At 45.2% G+C, this 12,593-nt stretch overlaps 1 protein-coding gene across 2 annotated transcripts in view; it reads left to right on the top strand.

The window, feature by feature from the left end:
- The window catches only part of COL4A6 (collagen type IV alpha 6 chain), a 119,435-nt gene extending 107,848 nt beyond the window's left edge, over positions 1-11,587 (top strand). For both annotated transcript variants that reach the window (XM_048319110.1, XM_048319109.1), the window contains 17 exons: positions 508-651; positions 884-1,009; positions 1,325-1,506; positions 1,779-1,842; positions 2,316-2,390; positions 2,750-2,857; positions 3,573-3,680; positions 4,097-4,168; positions 5,422-5,547; positions 5,851-5,967; positions 6,146-6,307; positions 7,230-7,328; positions 7,602-7,748; positions 8,127-8,243; positions 8,929-9,120; positions 9,352-9,638; positions 10,262-11,587. In XM_048319110.1, the coding sequence (XP_048175067.1) occupies positions 508-651; positions 884-1,009; positions 1,325-1,506; positions 1,779-1,842; positions 2,316-2,390; positions 2,750-2,857; positions 3,573-3,680; positions 4,097-4,168; positions 5,422-5,547; positions 5,851-5,967; positions 6,146-6,307; positions 7,230-7,328; positions 7,602-7,748; positions 8,127-8,243; positions 8,929-9,120; positions 9,352-9,638; positions 10,262-10,522 (2,387 nt within the window). In that variant the 3' untranslated portion in view covers positions 10,523-11,587. The remainder of the gene's footprint in view (positions 1-507; positions 652-883; positions 1,010-1,324; positions 1,507-1,778; positions 1,843-2,315; positions 2,391-2,749; positions 2,858-3,572; positions 3,681-4,096; positions 4,169-5,421; positions 5,548-5,850; positions 5,968-6,145; positions 6,308-7,229; positions 7,329-7,601; positions 7,749-8,126; positions 8,244-8,928; positions 9,121-9,351; positions 9,639-10,261) is intronic.
- The last annotated feature ends 1,006 nt before the right edge of the window (positions 11,588-12,593 follow it).

Below are 12,593 nucleotides of genomic sequence, written 5' to 3'. Positions count from 1 at the left end.
ATGTTCATAAGGAAATCTGTCTTAAAGGTCTTAGGCCCTTGTGGACAAAGGGTTGTGTAAATCAAAATAGAAAGACAAGAAAATTGAAGAAATGAACAGTGAATGAAATTTATAGAAAGGAGGAAGAGAATCAACCACAAATCAAATGGGAAGTAAAAATTTACAAACTGTGTGGTCTTTAGGCACCACTACAGTATACCTGAAGAATAACACAAAGCAATAGAGCTGTGGAACTACATGTTGTTCTCTTGGAAACTGATTGGGTTTGATATCCACTGGAAGCAGGATTAGGTTCTTAAAGGTGAACTGAGAAGTGCTGGTTGGAAGTATCGTGAGTGGAGACCTGTGACAGAAGTGACAGTTCTGTGCCTGTGCCATGTGCTTGTTTAACTACCCAGATTTGGGTGATTGGCCAGACCCAGGCAGCCTTTACCTGCCCCAGGGTGGGCGTGCAGTGTACCAGGAGACACTAATATTCCCTTTTTATTTCTCAACATTTCCATGCAGGCGAGAAAGGCTCTTCTGGCCTGCTTGGTTTCCCTGGCATGCCAGGACTGCCTGGTGTCCCTGGAGTGAATGGGTTTAAAGGAGCTCCTGGCACAGCTGGAGGAAAAGGAAGTCCAGGAGTTGTGGGACTTCAAGGTCAAAAAGGTGAGAAACAGCTGAATGGCTTTTGCTGGCTGTGCTGCAGAGGGACTTAGGAGGCAGTTCTAAAATGTCTGTGTCTGCTATCTTTCTTCTAAATAGTGCAATCTTCTATTTTTCAATACTTTGGCCTGTTTACCAAAGATCACTAATGAATTCACATCAGGAGACATGGAAGTTCTGTTTTTCTCTGCTAGATTATTTTGCAAGAATATTTCCTGACTTTTTATTTCTTCAGGTGACAGAGGTGATATAGGTCCCCCAGGTCCTCCTGTTCTTGGGACTTCAGAACAGGCACTGCAAATCAAAGGAGACAAAGGAGATCCTGGATTAGCTGGACTTGCAGGATTCCCTGGACCTAGAGGTATTTCACAACATTGCAGTTAGCTGCCAGTATCAGTTGTTCAGTATCTGGGCTTGTTGTCAGTGGAGCATGGTCTGTCCTTTTGGCAGTGCCTGCAGTGTTACTGTTATCTGCTCTGCCATTCCCATTCTAGCAAGACTTGTATATGGCAGTTCTGAATTTTGAGAAAACAGTTTTCCTTTGAAGTTCTGTTCTGCAGACCTAATGCCATCTCTTCTTCCTCTTTAAGGGGAGCTTAGGGTAACAGGTTAACTGACCCAGATGAGCTGGATGTCTATATTATTAAATGAAATTCCACTCTTGTATATTACCCAGGCGATAAAGGAATCCCAGGAAGCCGTGGGCAGCCTGGTCTCCCTGGTCCAGTTGGGTCAGCAAGCAAAGAGAGAGGTCTTCATGGTGACCCAGGCTTCCCTGGTCCACCTGGACAACCTGGGCTGCCAGGACAGAAGGGTGCACATGGTATCATGGGATTTCCAGGAATGCCAGGAGAGAGGGTAAAATACCTTCTTAAGTATCTTCTTCTTCTCTGAGTGCTCTTAGGAAAATCCTGTGTTCTAATTGGTACTTCCATCACACAGCAACAGAAGCTGGCAGGAGTTTTCCTTACAAAACTTCCAGATTGGTTTTGTTTGGCTCATACCATTAAATGCCATTTTATATAGTATTTCTTCCTACACCTTTGTGTTCTGTTATCCCCCATGACCCAAGCCTGGAACAGCAAGAATAAAAAGCAAAGACTAATTTTGCTTGGGTTGGTTTTTTTCAGGGTTCAGATGGCACCATAGGAATACTTGGATTCCCAGGACCTATTGGCCTTCCTGGTCCGAAGGGTAAGAAATCTTTCACAGTGTACGTGGTCTTTCATTGTACACAGTCCTAATATTAATGAGACAAAGGAATAAGTAGTGATCTGGAAGTGTCCATTGCTCTCCAGTGACTGGCTCCAAGTCATATCCCTTTGTAAGAGGCTTCATTCAGACAAGACCCGTCCCAAGCCTAAATACTTTATGGTCCTCTGAAAGTTTGGCCACAGCACTGTGTGAATCCTGTTGGGCAGTGCAGGAAGCACCCTTTTCTCTCATGTCCTTGTGTCAAAAGTGCAGGGATGTTGTGGAAGTACCTGTAAATGTCTTGTGCATTTGTATGAGTGGTTGCATCCATTGATGGTTATAAGCATTTTCAGACTCAGGTGCATCACTTGCTATTGTCTTTGCTCCACAAATTTGAGATATAGCAAGGTTTATTTTCTCAGACAAGCACTGGAAACTGATGTCCACAGAATGGCCTTGCCTTTCTTTTTCAGGTGACCAGGGAGAGTCTATTGGTGTTCCTGGCATTGCTGGACCAAAAGGAGAGAGAGGAGACCCAGGGTTTCCAGGTAAAAGTAGCCCTTGGTTTCTCACTTCAAGAATACAAAATTCTAGAGACTAAACAGGTTGGCTTTGCCAAATTTGGGTATTTCTGTTATCCTGGAAGTGAGATTTGAGGAGCCTGCAATCCAGGTGGGGCAGAAATCTGGATGATAATGAACACATCTGAGACCAGCCCAGTTCTAATGCTGGGTTCACTTCACTTCTTGAGGAGGCACCTGTGAACTTGCACTGGCATTTGGCACCCTGGAACTCCAGCCCAGGGCCCAGGCAATGGCTGAGCAAAGTGCTGCAACCTCAGCATACCATGTTTCTCACCCTCTTCATGCCTTCCTCCAGCTTGACTTGTATGTTTGTATCCTTTCAGGAGAGAGAGGTAGAGAAGGTCTCAAGGGTGAACCAGGCTATCCAGGAAACACAGGGGTGAATGGACCCAAAGGCAGCCCAGGAGATCTTGGCCAAGAAGGACCAGCAGGTACTGGATTGAGCACCGATATTCTGCAGCTCATGTCGTGACTGTGACAGCTGCACCTTGATGCTTCCTTAGCCCTGTTTGGCTTGCCTCAGCTGAGGCTTAAACAAGAAGTTTGGCAAGAAAATGATAATTTTCTTTGACAGTAGTGTAAGGTGTCACCTTGTCCTGCTGGTCAAATATGGTGAATCCTGCAATATTGAAACCTAAAGGAATCCCATTAACAAATAGGGAAGATCTCAGATACAAGCAATAGCAACTTCTTCACAGCTCTTGCATAGCAATATTTTTGTCTGTTCTCTCTCTAGAGCCAAACCTACCCAGAAGAATGGCTATAAGTGTCTTTGGGTTGTGGGGTAATTGGCAGGTAGATTCCCAAATAGTTATCAAGATTAAAGGTTGGAGAACAGTGGAAGCTGTTATTGAAATCTTTTATTTGGAAAACAATTTAATTAGTTATTTGGCCATGTGTTACTTAGTGAATGATGAAGAATGTCACAGCTATGATTTAAAAAAACCCTATCAAATAAATAGTTTGATAAATGTGATGCTAGTGGTGGCATGAGGAGAGATTTGGATCTGATTTTGCTTTATTTAAATAGTTTATTCCCCCATCTTATGAGTTAAGTGCAGGAACAGAAGCTGTAAAATGGAGCTGTGAGCTGTTTCAGCCTGGATGTGATGTGTGGTACAGGAATATTTTTCCGCTTGCTTTTAGGAATTCCTGGAAATGCTGGGCTGAGAGGATCCCCTGGCCCACCAGGACCGCCAGGACAGCCAGGATCTGTTGGATTCCCTGGAGCTCGTGGAACAGTGGGACCTAAAGGTATATGTGCAGCCTGCACATGGAGAGAGAAGTTGGGTCAGAAAAGCAGTGTTTCGGCCAAGTGTCTCTGGCAGGCAGCGTGGGACGGGCCAGCTGTGCGCGGGAAAGAGCTCCCTCTTGGCAACGTGCAGGCACCAGCTGCTGGAAATGAGCAGAGGAGTGATTGGAAAGGGAGGGGCTCTCATTTGGTTTGAGTCACTAATGGGTGTTCGAGGAGGGTAAAGCTGGAGAGAGCAGTGGGAAGAGTTTCCGTGGAGGGCACTTGTGTGAAGGGAGGCTTTACACCTTTATGTGCTGTGTTCCCCTGTGTCAGGTTTCTCTTATGTGCTGTATGGTCCCTGAAGCATCTTACGCATTTCCACCTAACTGGATTGTTTGCCTATTTGCTCACTTATGTGTTCCCAATGTCTCCTCAGGCTTTCATGGATTTCCAGGTTTAAATGGTCTGAATGGCTTGCCAGGCACAAAAGGGTCTCCTGGAACACCAGGTAAAGGAAATGTGTAGTAGAAATGTCATAGCTGGGGAAATGCATACACTGCTCCATTGAGAGCACTGTTTCCCACAAAATTCCCTTATTTCACCCAGTTCTGGCTTTAATTATGACCTGAAGAAAAACCTCAGGATATTGAATGTGCATGAACAAATTCTTCTTCAATGCCAGTAAGAACAGGATGCAGCCTGTAGAGTTGAAGAGGCTTTTCTGGTGATGGTTCTCCTTGAATTCCTGAAGGACCATGTCACTTCTGGAAAACTAATGAAATGAAATCATAAAACTCTTTCTAATGGATGTTTGATTTGAGCAGGACAGCACCAAATGCTTGCTTTGAATTGGACTTAGCAAAGAAATGTTTCTGTACTACTTTTTAGAGCCCTCCATTATATGGAACTTAAGGAACAGATTTCTTTGATTTGTTTCCAGATTCTGCTTTTAGGAAGATTTTGCTGGATTTTTTCATATTTTCAATCATATGAAATAGAATGTAGTTCTGTGTTGCAAACAGTGTTTTACTAAAGTAAAGAAGTGAAGAAAGAGCTTACCAAAAAGACTTGTTTAGTTACAGTCATTTTGTAAAGTAGCACCTAAAATTTGTGGCAGCTGTTTTATGCATGAAAATGGACAGACATCCTGTGTACAACTCAAACAATACCTGTGTTTTCTTTGTTTAAAACTTTGTCTATCAGAAGGTAATGATTTACAGCATATAGATCCTCCACAATTTTCCTGAGAGAGCTGCTCTTAATGTATACTTTTCCCAGAGTGACATGCTGAACATCTCCCTGCAGCTTTTCCTGGGAGCCTCTGCCCTGCACCACTTGTGCCTGTGTGCATTCTGCAGCAGTCTGTGCAAACTGAATCCCTGTGTTGCAGCATGAAGCCCACAAGGTTATTTAAAGACGAGAAGCTTGAGTCTGGTGTGTCCTCGTGAGAGACACAGCATACAGGCTGGCAGCAGATCTGTCGCAGGACTGCTATGTTCCCATTCTTGTGCAAGAGCTTGTGGGGAAACCACAACAGTCATATGCTTTTCTCTCAGCATCTCGCAGATTGTTTAAATTCACTCTGCACAACCAGAGTAGCATGTGAGGCACCAAATCACCAATTCCAGCTGCTCTACTGAAAACAGCAGAGACAGTAGTAAATGGGTAGTTTTTTAATCACCACTCATTTTGTGTAATAATTTGACTGCTATTAGGCAATTTGAATAGGCTCTCTTATCTTTGTTAACCATGTTTAATTAGGTCTGAGTGAAGCTGGACTGAAAGGACCTGCAGGTCTCCCAGGTCCAAAGGGTGAAGAAGGCTCTCCAGGCTTCGGAAGAGGAGCTGCAGGATTCCCTGGACCAAAAGGCTCATCAGGAGACATGGGTAAATATTGATGTTCTGGGATGTATTGCTGCTGAGGTTAATGGGTTGCATGGTCAGCAGAACTACCAAAGACAATTTCCTGAAGCCTCAAAGGTAGTTAGAAGTTTGACAGGTAAATGTGAAAGCTGTGATGTTGCTCTGTATTTTAAGAAACGGTTGGTTACACAGTTCTGAAAGTAACTATCTATATCTCTCCTGAGCAGCACAGTATGTATTGTTTCCCCTCCTGTAGTGAGATGTCTCTTTGTTCTCCTCAATATAAATGCTCCCCAATCCTCCTTCACTTTGTGTTTATTATTCTAGGTCCCCCTGGTCCTATGGGACTGCCTGGCTTGCCAGGAACACCTGGAGTTTCTCTTCCATCCGACATACGTGGGAGACCTGGAGATGCTGGCGTTCCAGGCACCGATGGGAGTTCAGGTGAGTGCAGTTTGGAAGCTTTGTCATGATGGCACCGGTACCCATCTGGTACCTCACAGCCTTGTCGGAGAGGCTGCTACTCCAGTCTATTCTCCAGCCAGAAAGAAATGCTGGGGATAGACCCAGCATTTACTTTGCCCCAGGAACAGATTCTGCCAATTAACTCTGTTGTCTCTAGGTTTTCCAGGTCCTCCAGGACCACGAGGACCCCCTGGCCCAGCTTCTGACCAAGGTGACACAGGCACTCCCGGTTTCCCCGGTGTTCTTGGCTTGCGAGGCATTAAGGGTGACGTGGGACCCACTGGTCCAGTTGGACTCCCTGGAGCATCTGGATTCAAAGGTAATCTTGCCTTGAAAGGATCTGGGAGTGGTTTGGCACTTGTTATCTGGACAGTAGGAATGGCTGTTGGGTGGTTAGTGTGGCCTCCCTCATTCAGGTGTAACAGCTGAATTTGATGTCTCCGTCTTTCTTTTTGGCTCCTGCAGATTTTACCTACTGACTCCAAAAGCTTCCAGGTGGGGCCAGCTCCAGGTGTTTGTCAGTGTGTCCCTAATGATTTTTTATCTCTTATCTTTGTTGGTTTTTTTTTTTCTGAGTAGATGGTGTCCACCTGCAATGTTGCTGTGCTTGTTGACCACAGCTACCCACTTGTGCACTCTAGGCAAGGACTGGAGTTGCTGCTTCATCCCACCTGTCCTGTATGCTCAGAGGCTTTAGCGTGGTGGATTTAGGTCTCCACAGGAAGCTAAGAGGATTGTAGGAGTTCAGAGATGTTGTTCTGGGCAAAGGCAGGGAGCATGTTGCTCTCTCTTTGGTCTGTACCAAAGAAGGCCAAAGGGCAGCTGCACACAGGGACTCCAGGAGCAAGGTTTGAGAGACACCACACAGCTCAAAAGCCAGGGCAGGATGGACAGCCACTGCCAGATGAGTAACTGTCTGCTGTCTTTGTGGGCTGGCAGATCCCATCCCCCTGTGCTGTGCATTGAGATGGATTCCAAATAGTAAAGATGTGTAGTCCCCAACCCTGTCCCTGGGTTACCCAAGGAAGGGGAAGAGTACTTTCAATAAAGTACAATTAGGTAGCAGTGGAAATTCTTGTCTTGAGGCTCTACAGCCATTGTGGATGTGAAATTAGGCACAGACTTCCTTGAGGTCCCCTCCATCTTGGAGCCCAAATGCTGTTGCTGTCGTGAGAGCTCCAGCTGCGGGTCAGAATCAGGAGCCTGTGCTTAGGCCCAGTTTTGGCTGTGTGTCTTTGCAGGGGCAAGAGGCGAGCCTGGCCTAATGGGGATGCCAGGTAAAGATGGGCCTCCAGGGGATCCTGGTTATGCTGGGCTGAAAGGTGAAATGGGCCGTCGAGGTGAGTGCTGGAGGATTTAAAAAGCTGTCATTTATTGCACCTGGTTTGGGCTGGGGATTACTTCAGAGCTCCTTTAATGGGCTTATTTGGGAGACTCTTGATCTCTTAGAGACTGAAATAAGTTAGAAAGAGCTTGACATACTTTTTTCAAGATACCCAGTGCTGATGTGCAATGGTGGTCTTAATTTCACATTCTTCTCCTTTGTGTCAGGATTAGCATGAAATCTGTGTGGTTTTTGTGGGGTACTTACACATCCTTTGCCCCACGTGTAGGTCTCCCTGGCAGACCAGGGGCTCCAGGAATAACCCCACAGCCAGAAGAAGTCACAGCCCCTGCAGGATTACCTGGTCTGCCAGGAATTGATGGTGTCCCTGGCTTTGATGGAGATCCTGGATTCCATGGCCCAGCTGGAAAACCAGGTAAAAAGTACACTCAGATCACCACAATGCCATTCTTCTGGAAGAAAAACACTACTTTATGAAATGCATTAGGAATGTTTACATGGATTTTTAATTTAGGAAAGAATTCCATCAAAATGCATACAAATATAATATATACAAATATAATGCTTCATTTTTAACCATGTGTAACCATACTCAGCTGTACCTTGCAATCCTTCTACAGACAACCAGATCAGGTGGAGTCTCTTTTGGAGGTGGCTGTTTATAACCACAGCTGGTGAAGAGTGAGCTCTTGGCATGGCTGCTGACATCCTATTTTCCTTCTGGAATATGATTGCAGGAGTGAGGGCAATACTATGAGGAAATGATGATACTAATAATTGTATTTTATTTCAGGCCCAAAAGGTTTGCCAGGAAGATTGGGTTTAAAAGGACGTGATGGCTTACCTGGAACACCTGGCATAGTTGGGGAACCAGGACTTCCAGGTGCCCCAGGACCACAGGGATTTGAAGGTAATTTTATGATTTGGGGAGCACAGATCAAAAAGAGGCAAACAGTAGAATTGTGTTTGCTTACAGTTTCTGCAGAGACCCTCCCCAACACACAAATCCCTTAGGAAGACCAGGGGATGACTGTGGTCTTGTGTTTTGTATCTGCAATGAAGGAAATTTTATCTTCACTGAGGAAAGTTCTGTCACATGTCCTTGTTGATGTCACTGCTGGTGTTTCTGTAGGTGCAATTCTCAACACCTTTTAGTTTTAATGTTTTGTGTATGTGGGAATCATCTTGAAGATCTAAAGGAGTGACATAGTATTCACAGTAACCCTGCCTGTGAGGCTTGGACAGTGAGGAAGGGCACAGTGAGAAAGAAGAGGAATATCATCAAGAAGAGTACTATAGCAAAAATGAATGAATTAGGTTTTGGTTGGTGCTTTGAAATCCTCAGAATTACTGCACTGTGAGACACCTAACACACTGGCACCAGAGTTGTTGGGCAAAGAAAGAAAACTAAAAGAGGAAGGGAATGGGTGGGTGGTGCTGTGAAATGACTGCTTTTGGAGCTGTTAAGTCTAGTAATTCATACAGCTTGGGCTCCTCGTTGTGCAAGGCTGCCATAAGCAATGCCATATGGAGTGTAGAACCAGCTGATGTCCACACTGTGCACTAGAAATAGCAGTTCTCCTTCTGTCTCCCAGGTGCTGCTGGGAAGCCGGGTTCCCTTGGTTTGCCGGGAATGCCTGGTCGGAGCGTGGGCGTTGGATACACTCTGGTGAAGCACAGTCAGTCAGATCAGATCCCCCCGTGCCCCATAGGGATGAACAAGCTCTGGGACGGCTACAGCTTGCTGTACGTGGAGGGGCAGGAGAAGTCACACAACCAGGATCTCGGTGAGTTGACGCAATTCTCTCAGGAATGAACAACACAGGCCAAAATTACATTTCAAAGAAGCCATCCTCCCTGATAGTGCAGAGGGTTGTGGTGGAGGTGGTGGCAGCTGGCTTGGCCAAATCTGCACTGGGAGCAGTGTCACTCATACCATCCTCATCCCTAACGTTGGTGTGTGTGACTTGGGAGTGTTTGGCAGATGCTTGGGATGACCACTGCTCCAATTTTTCCAGGTTTTGCTGGCTCATGTTTGCCTCGCTTCAGCACCATGCCCTTTATTTACTGCAACATCAATGAAGTGTGCTACTACGCCAGCCGAAACGACAAGTCCTACTGGCTGTCCACCACTGCTCCCATCCCCATGATGCCCGTGGACAGCGTCCAGATCCCACAGTACATCAGCCGGTGCTCTGTGTGTGAAGCACCTTCCCAGGCTGTGGCTGTGCACAGCCAGGACATCACCATCCCACAGTGTCCCCTGGGCTGGCGCAGCCTGTGGATAGGATACTCCTTCCTTATGGTAAGGACTCTACTGCTAGAGCAAAGGCAGCTTTAAACATTTTGATCTCTCCTCTCTGATGAGGTCACTGAGACTGTGTTCTGTGGGTTACTTACAGGAGCCTGGAGCCCTGTCTCTCCTTGCCCCAGTGCACTTCTTCATCAGCTGAGTTGCTGTAGCTCTGAGTTTGCTCTGTTTAGCACCTGTCCTGATCAGTTTTGGTGGTAACACTGTGGCCTTAGTTCTGGATTGCCACAGATGTTTGTTCTTCAAACCCTTAAATGTGGGAACAGTAATTAAGCTACACTATTGACTTAATCCTCTTTCTCAGTGGAAAAAGTTTTCTATTGCACTCTTCTAGAAGCTGTAAGATTGTTAGAAAAACATGATGGCAGCATTATTGTTTTGAAATTTTCCCAACTTTCAAGTGAAAAGCTGGTTTTCCATTATTCCCGGCCTATATATTCAGCCTAAGCATGTTCCTTTGCTTTTTCCCTTCGAGCCATGACTCAAGAGACAGATACACACAGCCAGCTGTATAGTTCTGGTTGCCTGTTTCACTCCTTTTAGCAATGGAACCAGGAGACTCCCGTTTGCCTCCATCTCTTCCTTTGAGCTCACTCAACGTGCCGTCTTTATTTCAGCACACTGCAGCAGGGGCAGAAGGTGGAGGCCAGTCCCTTGTCTCACCCGGTTCCTGCCTGGAGGATTTCCGAGCTACTCCGTTCATCGAGTGCAACGGTGCTCGGGGCACGTGCCATTACTTTGCCAACAAGTACAGCTTCTGGCTGACCACGGTGGAGCAGGAGCAGCAGTTTGTCAGTGCTCCTCCCTCAGAGACTCTGAAAGCGGGACAGCTTCGGACACGGGTCAGCCGCTGCCAGGTGTGCATGAAGAACTTGTAGTAACAGAAATGCAGGTACAGGAACAGTCTTTGTTACCCCAGATTAGACATCACTGACTGGAGAAGGGTAAATTCACAAACCTGTTTTGTGTGCGTTTGATGGGTGAATCAAGACAGCCAGAACTCTACAAAAATCAAGTATCAAGTTTCAAGTCCAGGAGTTTGACTGTGCACAGAGGAGGGAAAGACCAGTGTTCTGAAGCCAGTTTTTTAATGAAACATGGTGCTATGTTTTTACTTCAGTGTTTTTTCCCCTCCTTTATGGCTACCTCAGAAAGTCTCAGTGAGTTCCTTACTCAGACTGAAGGGCAGCTCCTCTGTCTGAGGCACATCCAGTCATCACCCAGAGAGACTTTTCCAAAGCTATGCTTAATTAGTGTCTTTGCTCCAGTGTAAGGGAGTGAAGACTCATTCTCCTGTGAAACACAGAACTAGCTAAAATGTATCAGTATATGGTGACTTGGAAACACTATGCACTAATGGCTGCTAATGGATTTTCTTAGAAAAATGGAAAAATGAATGTTTTGCTTTGCTTATTACACAGATGGAACGTTCTTTCCTCCAATAACAGGTAACCAGTTCTAATTCAGACTGACATCCACAGTTGACCTTAAAGAACTACACCAATGAAAAATGCAATTTTTGATGTAAAGATGAATCCAAAATACCTCCACCATTTTTCATTGCTTTCTATTGAAATATATTCCAGGTCTGTTGGCTTCAAGGTCTGTGCTTATCTCCCTGCAGTCAATGATACGCAGCCATACTTTATTAGCCAACATTTTATTACTATGAACATAAATTTCCTGAGGCAGCTTTGGCACACTTATTTTGTAATCATTCAAGCTGTGTGTGTTTGAAAAGTAGAGGCTTTACTAGATGGCACACGAGCTTATGCAGACACAGGAGTAAGAAGTTACGGGATGTACATTTTTTACTCCTGCAGTCACCATGTGTTGTATACTGCTTCCTCTGGGCTTTATTGCTGTTAGTTTAAAAAATTGTATCTCTGCTGTATGCACTGTTAACTTTCCTTCAGGGCGTAATTAAAGAGAAGTGCCACTAACTGGATTTTCCTTGTATATTTTAAGGGAAACCCATGACAAAGGTATGCTTATACCTATAATGAATTCATTCATTAGGACTAATGTTATTACCATTAACCTCTCTGGAGTGAAGTGTATCAAATCCTTTTCTGTTGGCATTCCAGGACATTTCAAAGCAGTGCCTTGCAAATACACTGTCAAGTTTATTCAGAAAATTATTATTAATGCATGACTGAGACATTATTTTAAGCAGATAATAATCAGTAAAGATGAAAGTATTACTTGCATAACACATTATTATCTTCGTAGATGGAGGTCAGAGCTCTGCAAGTTCTGGAGTTGAACCACTCTGGAGATGAGCAGGCAAGTTGTGAGGGACAATGTAGTCACTTATTCCCAATTGTGAAAGATCAGCAACTGCTTTGGAGGTATTTTGCAAGTATTTTTAAGGCATTTTAACACTCCTGAGCAGCAGTCCTTTCCTGTAGGATATCCAGTCTCCTTCCCAGCTGTCCTGGCACAGGCAGACCATGTTGGATTTACATCCTGGGTTATGCACGTGCAACTTTAAAACACTTAAGTGCACAGAGCAAAGCTCATGACTTTTGAAAAATCATGCAGATAACTGGCAAAGTACAATGAAAATTTCAGCCACTGGGCTCCTGGGGTGGTACAAATAGAGGTGTTGGTCAGGGCTTGTATCTGCAGGGACTTGGCTTTATTTTTGAACATGCCACATGCAAACACAACTTACTCCCCAGGATCAGAGCTATGCATTTTAAGCACCACTGTCTTTAGAGAGCTGCTTCTATTGCAGTACCCAGTTCCACTGCTGTCCCTGTCCAAGCTTCCATCCAGTTCCACCAGCCCCTCTCTGTCAGGTGCACAGAGTGGGAATTCCAGTCACCAGCTGTTCTCCTATCAGCCCCATTTCCATCTCTTTACCCCCCACCTCGAATCCTTCAAGAGCTCTGCAAGGCTCAGGCTCCTCTCTGAAGAGTGTTTCTCATGGCTAAGGGTGGCGTG

Source organism: Corvus hawaiiensis, chromosome 14 (genome assembly GCF_020740725.1).
Source record: "Corvus hawaiiensis isolate bCorHaw1 chromosome 14, bCorHaw1.pri.cur, whole genome shotgun sequence".
In the NCBI taxonomy this organism is placed as follows: domain Eukaryota; kingdom Metazoa; phylum Chordata; class Aves; order Passeriformes; family Corvidae; genus Corvus; species Corvus hawaiiensis.
This window is presented reverse-complemented; position numbering and strand designations above follow the sequence as displayed.